At 41.0% G+C, this 18,673-nt stretch overlaps 1 protein-coding gene across 5 annotated transcripts in view; it reads left to right on the top strand.

Annotated features, from left to right (window-relative positions):
* Positions 1–215: 215 nt before the first annotated feature.
* RPP40 (ribonuclease P/MRP subunit p40) overlaps positions 216–18,673 on the top strand; it is a 32,720-nt gene continuing 14,262 nt past the window's right edge. The window contains exons 1-9 of one of the 5 annotated variants that reach the window (XR_015257626.1): positions 216–363; positions 1,347–1,491; positions 2,746–2,814; positions 4,269–4,364; positions 5,543–5,668; positions 10,964–11,162; positions 12,064–12,198; positions 13,497–13,910; positions 14,274–14,746. Coding sequence is in view for 2 of the 5 variants with exons in the window: in XM_086740254.1 (XP_086596380.1) it covers positions 226–363; positions 1,347–1,491; positions 2,746–2,814; positions 4,269–4,364; positions 5,543–5,668; positions 10,964–11,162; positions 12,064–12,198; positions 13,497–13,665; positions 14,274–14,309 (1,113 nt within the window). In the remaining 3 variants the exon portion in view is untranslated. Of the gene's footprint in view, positions 364–1,346; positions 1,492–2,745; positions 2,815–4,268; positions 4,365–5,542; positions 5,669–10,963; positions 11,163–12,063; positions 12,199–13,496; positions 14,146–14,273; positions 14,748–18,673 lie in introns of those variants that run through there. The other 4 variants (XM_086740254.1, XR_015257627.1, XR_015257625.1 and 1 more) reach the window with 4 other exon arrangements.

Below are 18,673 nucleotides of genomic sequence, written 5' to 3' on the forward strand. Positions count from 1 at the left end.
GCACACCGCCGCCTCCAGCCGCCCTCCGACGGCGCTACAGCGGAAGCAGCTGCGCCGTTGAGGCGAGCGGAAGTGACCTCATCGCACAGCTTCTTCCTCCCCCTTGCTCCCGGTCGCAGGCCGCTCGGTCTCATCGCTCTCTCCTGGGCGGCGGGTGACGCCATCGAGTGACGCCATCGGGGTGAGAGGCGGGGAGGGGGGGGGCCCCCGCTCCCCCGGCGGACGATGTCGGTTGCGCCGCCCCCCGCCCTGCAGCGGCTGCGCCAGGTCCCGCGGCACCTGCTGGTCTGCGAGAAGGGCCACGCGCGGCACCCGCGCTCGCGGCACCCGGCGCACGTGCGGGACCACGCCTACAACTACCGCGTGAGTGCGGGGGGCGGGGTTGGGGGCGGGGGGAGGCGGCCGGCGGCCCGGCCCGGCCCAGCTCAGCCCAGCCCAGCCGTGGGGGGGGGTGCGGGCAGCTGGGGGTTTCGGAGCCTCCCCTGCGGTGAGGGCAGAGGGTCCCGCCTCGCGGGCGGGAGGGCCCCGGTGTCTGGGCCTGCCCGCCCACCCCGGGAGAGGGGCTTTGCTGATGCTCCAGCTTTCCACTTGCGCGGCAGGCGCGGTTCCTCCGGACTTAAAAGTTCCCTTGATCAACAAAACACCTGCAGGAGAAGTTTTAAAGAAAAGGGAAATTAGAAGCAGGCAGCTGGGCCAAAAGATTGAATGCTGAGTTTAGTAAGAAAAGCTAGGCGCTCGTCCCTTGTGAAAACCAGTTTCCTGCCTTGCGTTAGGAAGCAGCGACAGAAATTGTAGCCTTAACGTGCGCCTTCTGTCTCTTTTGAAGATTGTAAACCCGACTTCAAGTCCTGTTCCGATGGTCTCTTTGCTCCTGATCTTCAAAATCACTGAGGAGAAAGCATTGATTCAAAACCTGGTTTAAATTCTCCTTGGTGTTTGCGCTTTCACGGAGGTTGCGGAAATGCTTAGCCTACATTTTTAGTTACAACTGCTTCCTGCAGCAAGGCCTGAAGGAAATATTCCAATGCCACATCAAGCTAAGTTTATAATGACGTGAAACAAGATCATTAGTTAAGTCGTGCTGTGTAAAATCATGCCTTTGTGTAACACCTGAAATGCTATTGTGTAGCATGTAAAATGCAAAAAACAAGTAATGTCTATGCTGTACTTGGAGACTTTTTGCAAATTGATAAATTTTGAAGACGATAGCCTGAAATTATTTTTTCTTCATCTCATTTTGGTGTAACATACTGATCTCTTTGAAAATAATATTTTTTTCTATTTCTTGGTTTTCTTCCAGAGCAGATTTTAGGATATGATTTACATTACAAATATGTTCCTCATAGGTGTCTTTTTTGATCCCTGAATGTGGCATACTACCTGAAGTGCTGAAAAGTACCATTGCCGATGTTGGAGAGTACTACCTGGTGAGGAATTTATCGGTTCATGAATTGATCGCTCAGGAATTCATTGATGCTTTTGTGAAGAAAGGTAAGGAGGTAATCAGAACATGACAGATGCAGTAATAGTGTATATTTTTCGTAACACACTAAGATTAGTTTATTGTTATTTATTCTGAAAACTAATTTAAAGAAAGGGAAGAAAAAATACTGCGAAGATTCTGTATTAATTTCTCTCTCTTTTTTTCTGCTTTGTTGTGTGTCAACATTTGTTTACACCCAAGTCCAAGATTTCTGTGATTGTCCCCTCTTCATTTCTCCCTATTCCATCTTAATTCTGCAAGACAGCTATTAAGAGGGCTTTCATGTATCCTGACACGTTTCTTCTATACTTCAGCTTTATGCAGATTCCTGCAGAAATCTGCACCCTTCTCCCTGATTCCTTCATATTTCAGCACAGAGCTGTGTTAGCTGTGTACCACAGCAGGCAAGAGAAAAAGAGGAGAAAAAATATGCACTTTTTTTTTGGAGCTGCGGTGGCTCATCCTTCCACAGTAAGAGCAAAGAGGATGTGCAGAAAAATGCAGTCTCTGCCCAGCCAACTTGCTCCTGCATACTCGGAGCATGCTGTTTTTATCGAGCAGGCCCCACTCATTTGGCTCGTGATAAATGTTGTACCCTTCAGATGATTATCAGGGAGAAAAAAAGCTTAAAGGGAAAAGAAAGGAGAAAAGACAACATGTGGGTGAAACGGGAGAGTAAGATCCATTGCTTTCTAAATTTGAGACTCTTTTTGTTATTTCCTTTAGTCTCATTAATGGCTTTTATGCCAGTAGTTTTATGGAAGCAGTACAACGTCTGTACACCAAGTTTACAGGATCTGACTGTTGTATTTTTATGAACAAAATTGGTTGTGGCGGATAATGCTATGAAATATTTTTAGTAATGTGAGCATCTTCCAGCTTGTCTTCGTATGAACTAATAATAGAAATGTATCTGGAAAAAAAAAAAAAAAGAGTTTTCCATTTGCTGAGTGGGGAACGTCACAGGTGGAAATAAAGTGTTTTCATATTGGGGCATATTGTTAATATTATCTGTGTTACAGATACAGATATACAGGTATTACAGGTCCTTTAAAATAGTGACAGTCCAAGGTTTATAAAGATAATACCGAAATGCTATTTGACCTGAGAAGGTGGAATAAAGTTAGTTGATGAAAATCAAGTGTTTACAGTGATTCAAATGGTATTTGGCATGTTTGATTATCTTGAGGTGAATCTTTCATATTGTCACGTTTATCTTTAGAGACTGTGTAATCTCATGGTTTTCTGCTTTTCTATTAAAGGTTCATGCTACGCACTTACCTATAACACAAAAATTGATCAAGATAATACTGCAGCTCTGCTACCAAATGGTATGCTTTGTTTTTAGTAATGCACATGTGTTGTTATGGTCCTAGATTGTTCTTTTTTTTTTTCATTTGGAATGATGTAAACTGGAAAATTTAGTGTTTACTGTACTTGCCAGCTTTATTAGAAATATATTTGAATCAGAAAAATACTAATTTTAATGTATTTTTTCATTCATACTGTTAAATTATTTAATCTAAAGGAAATAAAAATATCAGCTTCACTTATGTACAGTATGAGATTGTCAGTGCTTAAACCATATTTGCAGTTGCTACAGAGGATTATTTTTTTTAAAAACACTGCATTCCAACTTCTTCTTTCTGGCTGGTCTTAAAGACAGAATTTATACCAAAAAAAAAGAAAATTATCAGCAGTGCTTAGGAACACTTTTTAAATATTCAGTGTTTATTCTTTGAGAGTTATGTAACATGTTAAAAGAGTCTGTTGCAGTTCCATCACAGTTTTATGACCAAGTGTTACGTCTAGAGTGGGATTTTACATGCAGAGAAAATAATGAAGCTATTTTGGGCTTCAAATATGACTTCTTATTTCCGTTAAACAGTGTACCAGATATAATAAAACGTCAAATTGGTCTGTCAGCCCTCCAGCCTAAGAAGCTGTAATGTGACAGGTGCCCATCAGAGCATAAATAAATTCTTGTTCTTTAGAGGAGGAATGCTTTCATGTGCTCTGTTAGCACAGTCCTAGAAAAATGGATACTTGATAGTCATTGAGTTTGTATGATACAGTTATTACAAACTATGCACAGTCAATGCAGAGACAGCATTGCAGACACACATCCCGGTGAAATCACCATCTGAAATCTTCAGCAACAACTTTGTTTGTATTCTGTGTGATACTGTTACTCATACAGTACAACCGGAAGACTGCAGTAGAGATCTGTTGTGTGTGAAGTTCTGTACCAAGTGGCAGCTGCCAAACTTGGTTTATGAACATGGAAGTGGACTTGTTCCAGCACATCTCTGTTTATCACTAATAAGCGTAGTTTACTCAGTGTGAGTAGTCCCACTGGAGCTGGAGGAGCTGCTTTTCTGTGTTTAGTTGAGCAGTACATGCATGAACGTTTAGTAAATGGGGCCCTAGTGAAATGTACTGTTCAACCAGTGACACAGCAAGTGCTGAGGGACAAGTGGAGGAAAGACTGAGGAAATGAAATGAAGTAGTACAGTAAAAAAGCTATGACTTTCTTAGGAATAATATCACACTTTTCTTATTCTAATTCATAAGACCTCTGATAAAAAAGAGTAATTGAGATACAACTTTTTTTTTTTTTAAAGGGTTAATCTAGTAGTCCATTTAACTGGAACTAGGGAGTCTGGATTACATTAGTGATAACATTGATCCAAAGCTAACGTTTTATAAGGTATATGGTTCTCAGGAGACTTCAAAGGGAGCTAAGTAGAAGGTTATTTGTATTTAAAGTCTGTTTTGTTTATAGGAAAACTAATTCTATCAGTCGGTAAGGATACTTATGAGGAACTTGGACTGCAAGGTCACCCTTCTCGGTATTCTGGCAAAAAAGTAATGAGATACAGTAAGTATTATTTATATGAACAGTGCTTAATTCAGCACCTTGTTAGGATGTTAAACCAGCAGTGCTGAATCTTCCGTTTCCTTAAAATTGGTTATTGTCTAGGTCATGTTTTTCCAGATGCAGATACAAGGGCTGCATGAAGACAAAAAATACTTTTTCCAAATAATGAAGCAGCTATAAGGAAAGAAAAAATGTGTAATTTTGGGGGGGTATTCTATATTTTTTTTAAATTTCTGCATGTTCCATTGTGTTATTTATACTAGAGTGATGTAGCCACTGTCCAAAACCAGGACAAGGACTCAAGAAATTTTGTATACTGTGCACAGTACCTACACCTTCTGATTTAAATTCAGAACCACTAAGCTAATTAAAGTAGAGCTTAAAATTTGCACAATATACAAAAGAGAGCCTCACACAAGACTGCTTGCTTAAAAGAGAGAATTGTATTACAGTTGACACATTTTAAATGGTAATCTTAATATACCAAGTACTTGTAAAGTATTGTAATTTTTTAACAGCAGCAGAAGAGACATGCAAAGTGTGATTTTTGTTATTTTTTTTTTTTGTAAATAATTAAAAAAAAACATTAACACTATGCCATCTCAAATGTATTAGAACCTGCAGTAGTTGATAGGTAGTTACATAAAAACTATAGAAGGGGAAACTTGTTATCTATAGTAAGAATTTTGGCAAAATGGGACATCGTTTTACCATTCAGTTTGTCAAGTAAAATGTATGATGAAATTTCCATCTGAAGTACAAGTGTAACTTTTAGCCTGGGACCAATTCATCTAAGAAACAACAGTTGAAAAAGTGTCATTGCTGTGTACATGGCTTTTGATGTTAGAAATTCTATCTTTTTTAGTGCTAATAGCTTGCCTAATTACCAGTGTATTTTTAAGGTGCTTTTTTGGGACTTCTGTCACTGCCATTACAAAAGGAATCTGTCCCTCCAGTCACCAGAACACAGTTCCAGATTATATCAAAATAAAGATGGCAGGAGGAGAATATTTGTTTACATAATGAACAGTCACATTTGCATACTCAGATGCTTTGTAAAGGTGTTGTATATGTGAAAAGGAACTTTTATGTTCTTTGGTTTATTTGTGTTCTTTTAATTCTTAATGAATTTAACGTTAAATTTTATTTCAGTTGAGTAACAATTGCTTTTGTTGCAGTTATAACTGTTGACTTGACTGATTCTGGCTTTCACCCTGATAGCAAGAAACACAACAGAGTGCTTTGGGCATTGAAAGAAAAGAAACCTTTAGAATTTGACTTCCTGCTGGCTTGGTATAATACAGGTAATAAGAACTAAATGTAAAACTAAAATGTAATTGACATGAAGTACAAATATTTTTAGTTTACTATTCTTTTCCACTGTTTGTCTAAATATTTTTGGGTGTTTTTTAGTAGAGGGGAAAGTTAGATTAAAATGTGTTTGGGTAGGATTTTGTGTTTGTTTTGTTTATTTGTTTGGCGGGGGGGTGTTACTTCCTACACAGCAGAACATTTCAGTTCAGGAACACAACAGTGATTCATAGGAGATTTATTGGTTGCTTCCTTTCCTCGTTTTTATGTTGCCCAAGGCTTTCTCCTGTAACTTTGCCTATTTGATAGTGCTGCCTCTTCTTTATAATTTTGTGACATACATGACCATTAATACACATTTTTGAGGTTTTTACTAATACACGAGTTACGTATTTGCTGTAGTACTTGAGATGGGGAGCTTTGATTTCATCATTTCATTTCATTTCAAGGGCAGGTTGGACAAGGCTCTGGGCAGCCTCATTGGAGATGTCCCTGCTCCATACAGAAGGGTTGGACTAGATGACCTTTAAAGGTCCTTTCCAACCCAAACCGTTCTATGATTCTGTTAATCTTTGAGTATTTATAGGACATGTCCCTATTTCCATAGTGTGCTGTGTACACTGATACACCTGCAGTCTGCTATTTTATCATTTTATTCTCAAGCACTTGTTTGAGATTGGAGCAGAGTAAGAGGTGGTTGTTATAAGATATTGTATTGTTTCAAATCACCTTTCTTCTAGTATTTGTTCATCTAATCTACTGTTTTCTAATTACATTAATTTTTCTTCTGGGATTTAAGTATTATTCTTCCTCTGAGAGTTGTTTTCCAGAGTCCTCAGTTGCTTTTATTACCTCGGAACAGGCTGTATCTAGGGACATGTAGCATTTGCATAGAACTGATAAAAACTGCGGGAGTCTGTACTGCAAAAAATTGTTTTTTTTTTCATCATAGCTGTGTAGCTTTTAGTGTGTTGGGTTTTTTTTCTGGCTCTTCAAGACTAAGCCTGAGAGGGGGTTACTGCTCTGAGAAATTAAAGCTGCTTACAGTTACACTTAGCGGTGTCCCATGTTTCCCCTCCCTTTTTAAAGTACTAATCGTATGACAAGGATCCTTTGTTGTTTGTCATAAAGAAATTGTTTAAAGGTTTGCAATTCCCATCCTTGTAGTGTTCAGGAAAGAGTCACAGTGAAGACTGTTGCTACCATAAATGGTGACATAAATCCAACTAAGGTGACGGATCTTCGTGCTCAGCTTGCTTGGATTTATTGACCCTGGGCAGAGAGCAAAACGCCTCTAGGGACAATATATTTCTTATGTTTGTTGCTGCCAGTGTAGTGCCATTCAGGAAGAATAGCAGTCCTTTTCTGCACTTTCTTACATCCGAAAACTGGGTCAGGTCAATAATTTCCTGAATATGGAGTTAAATCTGAATGCCTTTCTGTGCAGGAATCTTGTTCTCATAACACACAAAAGACTTTTAGTTCCTTAGTACTGACAAAAATAAAAATACGTTTGGTTTTTTTTTTTTTTTTTTTAATAGACATGAGGCATTATGTAGATTCTCCTGGAAGGGGAAAAGAGGGATTTATTTCATTGAGAGAGTCCATGTCCTCCATGAGCATTCTGCTTTCAGCCTTCCTGCTGATAACTGGTGTTTCTTGCTGTGGCCAGCACTGGTACAAAGCTATAAACATTTGTGTCACTTTCCAAAAGCAGGACGTTTTGTTTTCGTACCCGTTTTTCCCACTTCGTGATTCTGGCACTAAGAGGAACAGAAAAAGAGAATATGGAGTGTCTCATGTCTTTAGTGACAGGGGCAAAACAAGCTTTTATTCTCTTTTCTACTGCTGTAATTTCTATGACAATTTTAAATGTTTATTGGCTGAAATTAATGAGCCTCCAAAAAACTTTGACAGCGTGCCTGGTTTTTGTTGACATGGAAAGCTATGCTGTAGCTAGAGGAATTATTCTGTTGTAATCTTGACTGTAGTCTTTGGGATTTCTTGAAGTCAGGACTATAGCTGAGGCTTCGATATGGAGTGGATGTTTAGATGTGTAATTTTTTCTATTCGACTCTGAATTCTAGGGCAATATTAGACATTCTTTGAACTTGTTAGTCTAACAAATGCCAGTAGGAAGTGCAGACTGAAGGAAGATCATCTGTTCTGGCACACTTCAGACTTTAAAATATCTATATAAAAATAGTAGATTAAAAAGAATTCAGTCTGCCTGTCTTTGTCACTGTGCCCTTCAGTACATGGACATCCTTTTCTGAAGAACGATTATAAAGGATTGTGGTTAGCCTTTCTTTTTGTACTTCCCCATGTGATTGTCCTTGATGGGATAAATCTTGCGTTTAGGCAGTCCATGATTTTGGATAGCAAGTTGTGGTTATTGTATTCCCTGGTGAACTCCATCCTGTTCTTGAATTTCTTCTGTTCATACATGCGTTCCCTGCGGTATTTAAATGCTGTTCTGAACTTCAGACTTCTCGTGAATAAGGTGTTACTTCTCAGTCGCCTGGACACCCATTGTTACTTTATGAAAATAGAGTACATGATCTGGAATTTCAAATTTAGGAAAATTGATATCATGTCAATTATCTTACTGCTTCAAGAAGGAAGTTGGTTAATATCTCTTAATTTGCAATATGCTTGCTTAGGTTAGGTTTTTAGTCTAGGTTAAGTTTTTAGAATTTTAGCTGCTGGTTTGGATCACTTACTGGAGTTGAAGAAACACGGCCTTTCCCACAAGTCTATCAAGGAACATCTGTTACAGCCATACTGCATTTGAAGACTTAATAACTTTTTTTTTCCTTCTCTGATCCTAGTAAAGTGAGATTTGTGTTGTAACTTGATTTCTTTACCCTTCCTTCTCTCTTCAGTCCTTGTCCCCCAGACCATCCTAGAATTCCTCGTGACAGCATTGATAAATCTTTGCTCAAGCCTGTAGTCACCTGCTCACTTTTCCACTGTTCAGGGGAAACAGTGTTCTGGGATGGCAGACACCTTAGCCAGGTAGGAGAGTCTCTAGTCTTGATGACTACATGACTTTCCAAATATACCTTATCTGAAGATGATTTTTCAGTTTACTGTAAATCAATAATTTTTCTCCAAAACCTTATGGCTCCTAAATTCACACCTAGGAAATCAGGTATGTTGTCTTTAACGGTGCAGTCAGACTTGTCAGAAGGATTCTTACCCGTTCTTGTACTCAGCTGAGAGAACTAAGAGATCCACTAACCTGACACGCTGGATAGAAGATTGAGTGCCTTTTAGGACAACGAAAGGGAAACTTTCTGCAGTTGTGAAAGTATGTAGCAGGAGAATTTAAATGGTACTATAGCTTTTTGCAAAGTATTGCTGAGATTTGCAGGAATTTATTCAGTTGGAGTTGTTAATGATTCTAGAAGCCATACTGTCTTCAGGAGGCAGTTCTTAGTGAACTAGTGATGATCAGGTCCCTCTAGACACTCCATGGTTTTGGAGTGAATACTGCCTGAATTCATATGAGCTTAGTTTCCTTTACCTGGTCTTAGAGGTGCATTATCTTTGTGTATCTCTACCACATGTATTCTCCCTGTCGTGGTGCAATGCCCAAGGAATTGCTAGAGACAGTAAACTGGAGATGACCTGGTGGTGTAAGGCACTGTCGTAGTTCAGCCCCGATCGGGACCAGACTGCTCAATCTCTCTCTCGCTCTCCCCACCCTCCGAGAGAATAGGAGATGATATAAGGAGAACGGCTCGAGGTTTGAGATAAGGACGGGGAGAAATTCTTAAAGTTACCGTTATGGGCAAAACAGACTCAACCTGGGGAAAAACACTCATTTATTTCTAAAACTAGCAGGAGAATGAGACAGGGAACAAGATAACCTCCCCCCACCCCTCCCTCTTCCCGGGCTTAACATTATCTTTACTACCTCCCCTCCTGAGCGGCACGGGGGGGAGCGGAAAAGGGAATGGGGGTCGCGGTCAGTTCATCACATGTTGTTTTACGCCGCTGTGTCATCGTCGGGGGAAGAACTCCTCGCATTCCTCCTCTGCTCCAGCGTGGGGTCCCGCCCATGGGCCACAGTCCTTCGTGAAACTGCTCCGGCGTGGGTCATCTCTTCCACGGGGTGCAGTCCCTCTAGAACAGCTGTCCCAGCGGGCCCTCCACGGGCCACAGCCTCCTTCAGGCATCCACCTGCTCCGGTGTGAGGTCCTCCACGGGCTGCAGGTGGATCTCTGCCCCTCCATGGACCTCCATGGGCTGCAGGGGGACAGCCTGCTCCACCATGGTCTTCACCACAAGTTGCAGAGGAATCTTGGCCAGGAGCCGCGTTACTCCTCCCCCTCCTTCTTCACTGACCTCTGTTCCTCACAACAGGCTGGCAAATGCCTCTCAGGATCCTTTTTACATCTTGTTCATTTCTCATCTCCTCTCCACTTCTTGCAGCCAGGCCGGGCCGAGCTGGGCCCAGTCGGCTGCCTGGCGGGAGGCCAGAGGGTGAGGCCTGCAAGGCCCACAAGGCTCACACCTCCCCCTCTCTGCCCCCGACTCAGCTGCTTCACATCTCCTCCTCCTCTTTTTCTATTTTCCCCTTCTTAAATACGTTATCGCAGAGGCATTATCATGGGACATTCTGCTACCAATTGGCTCGGCCTTGGCCAGCAGCGGGTCCGCCCTCGGCCCGGCCGAGTCCACTGAACAAAGGGGAGCAACTTCTAGCAGTTTCCTACAGAAGCTACCACCTTAGGCCCCCCCTCACCAAACAAAACCAGAACAGGCACACATCACCCTTCCACAGCAGCGAGCACCTGTGCACGAGCCTGAAGGGAACGTATGTATGGGCACCAGGAAGGCAAAATGTTCTCATCTGTATAGGCATGGGTATACTTACAGTGTGAGTGCATTTGCAGACCAGTTTGTCTTGCGGAGCAGTTAATGTGTTCCTGCTCCATTTCATGTGTTCCCTTTCAGGAATGTTCTGAATAATTCTTTCTAATGAGTTCGTCCTATTGCTTGCCCAGTTAATTCTGCTCAAATTTTCTATTGACAGATCTATTACTTGCTAGTTAAATAGTAAATTTACTGAGCTATACTGAGTTAATGGATCTTGCTCTAATTTCTCTTTCCAAGAAGATAAGGAAGCTGAAGATTCTATGGCTTTTGCCAAAAATAACAGCATGTAAGCAGTTTTACACACTGCATTTTCTTGTATGCATATTCAAAGGTTTCATGTATTTAGTGCTCCTTTTATTTAGTAGTTTTGTAACAGCTCTTTGTGGTGTTGTGTTGTTAAGGTGCAGAGGGATCAACATTGATGTCATACTTTTCAAAAAACCAAATACAGACCCTGAAGCCAAAAATAACATTCAGCACCCTGAGGGACTTGCAGTGTCCGGTGTTACAAAGTAACGAACTGCAAGGAAAGCCAGAGGAGTCCTGCAGTACAGAGGAACTGTTTGAATGGCTAGGTGCTGTCTTGAATCAAGTTAGCTTGTAAGTATTTGAATTTGTTTGATCTTTATATACATTTGAAGTAAGGAAAGCCACAATTTATTTTAAGGAAGAGTTAAATAAGAATTAAGAAAGACACATTTCTTGAAGTGGGAAGTCTGTTATGCACGTAAGTGTTTGTTCTAAATCTTGAATAACTCATCTGTGTATTTAGGGGTACTGACGTGTACTGGTTTTGGCTGCGATGGAGGTGGTTTTCCTCGTAATAGCTGGTGTGGTGCTGTGTTTTGGATTTGTGACTGTAACAGTGTTGATAACACAGGGATGTTTTAGCTGTTGCTGAGCAGTACTTACACGGTGTCAAGGCCTTTTCTGTTTCTCGCACTGCCCTGCCAGTGAGTAGGCTGGGAGGGTCATCACCAGACCCCAACTGACCAGAGGGATATCCCACACCATGTGGTGGTATGCTCAGCAGTAAAAGCTTGGGGAAGGAAGGATGGGAAATGTTCGGAATTACAGTGTTTGTCTTCCCAAGTCACAGTTAGACATGATGAAGCCCTTCTTTCCTACACGTGGCGAAACATCTGCCTGCTGATGGGAAGCAGTAAATCAATTCCTTAACTCACTTTGCTTTCACGTGCAACTTTTGCTTTACCTATTAAATTGTCTTTATTTCAACCCATGTTTTCTCACTTCTACCCTTCCGATTATTTCCTCTAGGGGTGTGAGTGACTGGCTATGTGGTGTTTAGGTGCTTATGAGGGTTAACCCACAGCACCATGACATCTGTATTAATTGCTTGGCCAATAGTTGGTTCAGTATTAATGTCAGATGATATACATAGATACTACTTGTTTGGTACAAATTTTGGTTACTGAAACTTATTGTAGAAGACTTAAAGTATATTTATTTTAGTTGTTTGTTTTTGTTTTTTTTTTTTCAGAGACAATAAATCATCTAGCTTCTTATCAACCTATTGCTGTCCTCAGCCCAACACAGTGGTGGAAAAAGCTTTTCTGTGCACAGTCACAGGCTTTATAATTCCTGAGAAGATCATGCAGTTATTAGAGCAGCTATGGTAAGGGCTAACGGGAATACATTACTTAAAATGTTTGTACTCTTAACACTTTCAAACTTTTGAAATCACTTTTAAGTACTTCTTTTCAGTAGTGCTGTTGGAGGTAAATAGCAAAATGTATAAAATGAAGACCTTTTTTTTTAATTAGGAAATCAGCTGGAAGCTTAACATCGGTATAAAAAAAGCGATAAACAGTTTTGGATACTCCAAGTTTGAAAATGCCTGCCCTGTATTCTACTAATGACTTTGCTTTTTATCTCAATTTGTAAGAAACAATGGCTCTACTGAGTTCCACATTTTTCAAATTCCTCCTGTCTATGAAAATCAGATGCTCTCAAATATGTCCGATGTATTCTTTTTAACTACTGATGGAAAATATGATTGAAATCTGTTTATGATACCAAAAAGAGTATCACGAGGTACTTCAAGGTTGTTAAGCCATTACAAATAAGTATTATAGTAAGTTTTTTCAAATCAAGTGTTGTAACACAGGACACTGGATAGTGGTGACCAAGGTAGCTGTAGTTCTAATTCCATACCAAACTACATGATACTAGTGTATCATGGATCGGTGTGGTATCTGTCTGTATTGTATATTAGTGGTACAGATAGCAAATTACGGAATATCCTTGCTCCATATGTGAGATAATTCCTAAAGTGCCTGGTGGCTAACGATTGTAGCACTGACTCATTACAATGTTGCTGTTGCTTTATCTGGAATATGATCATTACTTCAAGCGGTTTTCAGATCTCATGCAGAAAGCCTCCCTAGGTGAGGGCTGGAACACAAATTTCCTTGACTTTTATTCTCTACTTTAAAGAGCAGCGGATAATATCTGGCTTTGATTATGTCTAGTCCATTTCCTTTCTGGTGGTAAAAGTATTTGTATCAAGCATAGCCTGACTACGTTTCTTCCTCCTATGTCTTTTTTGCCCTGATAGCAACTATTCTCAGTCAATGTTCTACTCTTTGAAAGACATTTCATGCTGTAGGAAATTCAGAACAGCTACTTCACAACTTAGAACTTTTTGTAATTGCTGTAACTTGCAGGTTTGCCATGTCTAAAAGTGTGGTAGGAATAATCAAGAGTCAATCTTATTTCACTTGCTAATGTCTTCTGATAGAGTATTTTATTTTGAATTTATTTGTTATTTACTAAAGCAGGGGGCTTTTAACTGTTAATTACAAATTTACACCTGAAGTACCTGTGTCTTTAATTTTCTTACTTTATATTGTATACTTCAACATGCTGTGTTTTCCATTATAAATATTGATTACCTTGTCTTCTTCTTTGCAGTTGCTATTTCAATGAACCAAAACTAGCGCATTGGCTGACCTTAACTGTGCATGGCTTTGCAGACAGCCCTGTTGCCTGGAGAGAAAGTGAACATGGTTTCCACAAGGGAGGAGAGAACTTGTACAACTTTGTCGTTTTTAGAAATCTGGACTACTGGCTTCAGATGGCTGTAGGAACTCATGATGATTGTCCTCCATAAAGCAAGGTCTAGAGAAGGAGGTCTCTATAAAACCTAGTAAAACAATTTTTATAAAAGTAATTAGATAACAAGTTAAGCACTGAGAGGCTGGTATATGCTTTTACATTATTTATAGCCCTTAAAGGATGACCTACAATGGAAGGCATGGATTTTTGTTTCTTCACTGTCATACAGTACCTTCTGAAAGACTTCACAATTTTAGCTTTCAGAAAAAGGTATGTTTTTGAGAGTTTAAGTTCTCAGGAATTGACTGTAGGTGGTTTCCTTTTATCCGGGAGTAATTTTGGAATTTGAAAGTTAGTTTTACAGATTGCTAGCTAAAATATTTGTGAGGAAAGCTCATTTTGGGATTTAATGTTTTGTTTCTTTAAATTAAAGACCTGTAAAACTCTCAAATTCGTGTTTAAGACATATCGGCCTACGTGCTGGCAAATAAAAAAAAAAAAGGGAGGTATGTTTGTAATTTGGTAGGGGGAGAAGAAAAAAGGTGAGGAGAGGGAGGTATGTGACAATGGGAGGAGCACCCATTAAACACGGGAAAAGTAAAGGCTTACTGACCTGCTTTTTGGATTTTGCAGATCACGGTTGGATATTGGAAAGAAGTTTATTTTTAACAGTCATGCAAAAGGCTGCTGCTTGCTTTCTTAATTGACCTCCACACTCACACCCCCACCAAATCTCTACTTTTAAAAGTAGCTTGTGGCTCTTGCTTACAGGACAACTCACGGTGCTAAGATTTCACTGTCACATTACTGCAGACACGTTTCTGGGAAGAACGCTATGGACATACCCTCAAACAATGCAGTTGAAGTGAAACAGATTTTGTTAATAATAAGCAGTAATGCTGAGAGCATAGGCAGCTATGAAGAATCCAGGTTAAATCCTGTTGAAATCCATAAAAGGTTGAATAGTGGTTTGGGGGGAATGGGGTTATTTAGTTTTTGTTTTATGAAGTGGGTATGTATCATTAAAGTACGAATGCAGTGCTAAAATAGAAGTTGTTCACTTGATGGAGCAAGAGATTGGTAGTGGAAGTTAGGGCATAGCTGTGGTGGAAACAGCAAGATCTATCAGGGTGAGTGGCACAGAATAGCTGTGGGAAGCAGCTGAGCTTTCTTTTTTTTTTTTTTTTAATGTGTTTATTGGTTCCCTTCAGTAAGGAGAATCATCCTGGCTGATTTACTGGATTTGTTTGTCATACACCTCCACTAAACCCCTTTTGCTCAAGTTTTGTCATGTATTTCACAAACACAACTGATGAATCAGCAAACAGTTTTCTAAATCATGTTGTTTTTCAAAATTATCCTGCCATAAGATGTTTCTAGTAGGTTACCAAGAGCGGAAGTGCCACCTTGTCACATGTACAGTCATTGACTCACACAATCACAAAGTGAATGGGCAAGAGTCTGGGAAAGTTCTTGGCTTGACACTTGGTTATTAAGTATTTAACATGGCTGGCTCAAACATGATGTTTTATTACTATGCATCAGTGCAAATGGCTTCAGGTTTGGTTAAAGTCTGCTTTTGAAAGTGTCTATTGAGGGATTATGCTACATGTCAACTTTCACAAAAGAGACTAGTAACCAGGAGTGTCTTCCTTTTTCCTCTTCATCAGAGGGTCTCTTAAAAGCTTGGGCTTTTCCTGGAAGCTGTCTCTGCAGCAAAAGTTCTAGTACAAAGTTAAAAATCTTAAATCTTGATGAAAAGTTACATTAAGTTTGTAGCCACTCCAGTAAATGTGCTCGTCTTTGTCAGATTCTAGTAAAACTAACATTTCCCCCCACCTTGTGTATACATGCACACAAACAAGTCTAATGTATATTGCTTGGAAGAAAACACAACTGCCGTCCAGAAGTAAGAATCTTGTATTGATGGGTGCTTTTCCCTTATTAACCGAGAGAAAGGAGTGAGGCCTTAAGCATATACTTCATACTGCTCCCAGCAGGAGTGCAGCAGCTGTTGGCCGTGGCTGTGAAAGGGCAGCAGGAGAACCAGGTGAAGTGATTTTGCTAATTGGTATCTGGTTGCAGAGCACCTGGGGATGGTTGATGAGGTAGCTGCTGCAGAAGAGCTGCTGGGTGCACGGTGGTAGCCTCACTGAGACAGTTCTGGAAGGCAAGGTGAGAAGCAGGCATTTCAACTTTATCAGTTCACCTCAGCATGTGAATATTAAGGTTGATCTTTTATTGATATCTAGGGGAATTCATCAAATTGGCTAGCAGTTCCCTTTACCTCTTGTCTACATAGACAATGGACTGGAAACATTTCTCAAATGCTTAATGTATTTCTCAAAGCTCAGTGTTGTGGGTAGAGTCATTTGGCTGTGCTGTTTCCTGTAATCCCTAGTTGTCTTCTGGTGGTTGTTTCAAATGGCTTTTCCAGCTAAGGAAGGGGTCAGAAATCCCATCTCGGACTCCTGTAACTTGAGATGCTGAGTTAGGTTTCTAGCTTTTCTCCGTTTTCTTTAAACCTGTACAAAGTATCGTTGAAAACCTTGTGCTGGTAATAATTGCTGCAGTCTGTCTACTCTTGGACTCTGTGAGATGATGCTGCTTCCGCCAGATCCAAGGCTCTCCTGTGCTTGCTGGGCTTTGTGGTTGTACAGAAGAGAAACTGTGGGATGGAGCTGACTGTTTTCTTACCACCTGCAAACAACTGTGACCTGAAGGAAGATTTTTCCTGGTATGAGGGACAGCAGCCTGTTCTCTATTGTCTGTAAGGACAAAGGGAGTACTGTGTCTCCCCAGGAGACTCCCAAGCATGGGGGAGACTTGCTGAGAAAAGGAACAGGAAAGCATTGCTCGCATGCTTGAGGAACAGGTTAGGAGGGAAGAGCTGGGTGGGACTGGGCCAGGTGGGCAGTAATTCCAGGAAGAATTGGGTAGGGGACTTGTAATGAAGGTAAGAGCTTTTGCCTGAGAATGAAAGGTGGCAGCTGGTGGTGGTCTTGCTCTTTGTGCCTGTCTATAAGGGAGGAAAGGAAAATGCAAGAGGTTTCTGAGAGCTGCAGAAGTGATTGGGAGCAGCTGTGCACCAGCTGCTTCTGAGATCAAAGAGCCAAGTGCTTACTAAGGAGCTCTGCCTCTGGGGAGTGTTTTATCTAGCGTGGGGAAGGAGAGCCAAATAATGCAGAGACAAGCCTGAGGCAAGCTGGTTGCATGAGTAGAGGTTTTTATTGTCCTGGTATGCGGACAGGCAGTGATAAGACACTCCTTAAGAGCTAGGGAATGGCTCTGGTTTAACCTCAGCCGGTCTACTGAGCTGTGTATTCCTGTGTCGGTGCTAGAGGAAGGAAAGGGAATTTTGTTGAGAGGTTACTGGGGAGTAGCAGAACCAGCTGGGAGTGGGCCACAAAGATAATGTACTTTTCCGGACATGTTTTTGCGTAAGTAGTTATGTGTATGCAGAAATTGGTGGGTGTGGAACATATAGAGAACAAACTTTCCTGTTGACAAAAGGAAGATATAAGATGAGGCAGTTGGATAGTGTGTGTTATGCAAAATCACTCTGAATAGAATATATCTGCCCTTTTCGTTTGTGAACACTGACTGAGTCAAGAACCTGTCTAGAGAAATAAAGATATGTGTTCCATAATGGCAAGAATGGGAGCCTAATGGTGGTGGTAGAATTTTGTGTGGAGGAAAGGGGGACTCTTGGGAATGTTAGAGATAAGGATGAGAAAAAGAATTTTCACTATCAGAATAGATTGTAGGGGTGCTGTGGTTGCAGAGGGAAAGCAGCACATTTTGGCACAGCTCAGCTCTGGGGAATGCAGGAGAGACAAGAACGAGTGCTAATCTAAGGCTGCTTGAAAGGGAGGTGACAGGGCTTGAAGGAGAAGCATAAGCTTTGTTTTGGCTACATGTTGTCGTTTACTGGGGGATATCCATTATGGAGAGGCTAGCCAAGATGTAAAGTTCAGTATCTGGGAAAAAGCCAACAAGAAGACAGGTTCGTAAGTCATCAGCCTGGGGATTGCGCAGCAATCGTGGGACTGAGTGAGATTGCTCAAAGATGGGTTGTAATGCTTTTGTTGCAAATAATTTCCATGCTTTTATTTTTGCTTGCCACAGGCTGCCTCTTTTGGGTTTGTCTGTAAGGTTTCTGAGAGTGTTAGAGAAACACCAAAGATTTAAAAGTGTCTTGAGATAGGTTGGATGATGTTGATACAGCCATTAGTTGCAATTAGCAGTTGGGCTGCAGAGCCAGTGTGGAGCATCGCACATGTAGAGAGCGCTTCTGCTACAACTACTGCAAAAATAAAGAGGTAAGGCAGATGAAAGGTAAAAAGGAAAACGAGAGCTTAGAGGGATATTTATTTCCCCCATCATGGGAGGTGCATAGCAAATCAGTGGCTGATCTGGGATTAGAGTGATGGCTTTTCATAGCTAGTCCCATACTGTAGCTGCTGGATTATAGTTCCTCTGATGCTGTTAATTAAAGATTAATGCAGGCAGTTTACTGTGTCTTTAGTATTTCTTTATGTGGTAGCTATACTAGAACATAGAATCATATCATAGAATCATGGAATGGTTTGGGTTGGCAGGGACCTTCAAAGGTCATCTAGTCCAACACCCCTGCAAGGAGCAGGGACATCCCCGACTAGATCAGGTTGCTCAGAGCCTCATCCAGCCTGGCCTTGAACGTTTCCAGGGATGAGGCATCCACAGCTTCTCTGGGCAACCTGTTCCAGTGCCTCACCACCCTCACAGTAAAAATATTCTTCCTTATATCTAAATCTTCCCTCTTCCGTTTTAAATCCATTACCCCTTGTCCTATCACAACATGCCCTTGTCAGAAGTCCCTTCCAATGTTCTTGTAGGTCCCCTTTAGGTACTGTAAGGCTGCTATAAGGTCTTTCCAGAGTCTCCTCTTCTCCAGACTGAACAACCCCAACTCTCTCAGCTTCTCTTTATGCTTGAACTGTTTGTCTTAATCATTTTTATTCACAGAATAGAGCTTAAAGAGCAAAAAAGGA

The sequence above is a fragment of the Chlamydotis macqueenii genome, chromosome 2 (genome assembly GCF_036417535.1).
Source record: "Chlamydotis macqueenii isolate bChlMac1 chromosome 2, bChlMac1.mat, whole genome shotgun sequence".
Taxonomy (NCBI): domain Eukaryota; kingdom Metazoa; phylum Chordata; class Aves; order Otidiformes; family Otididae; genus Chlamydotis; species Chlamydotis macqueenii.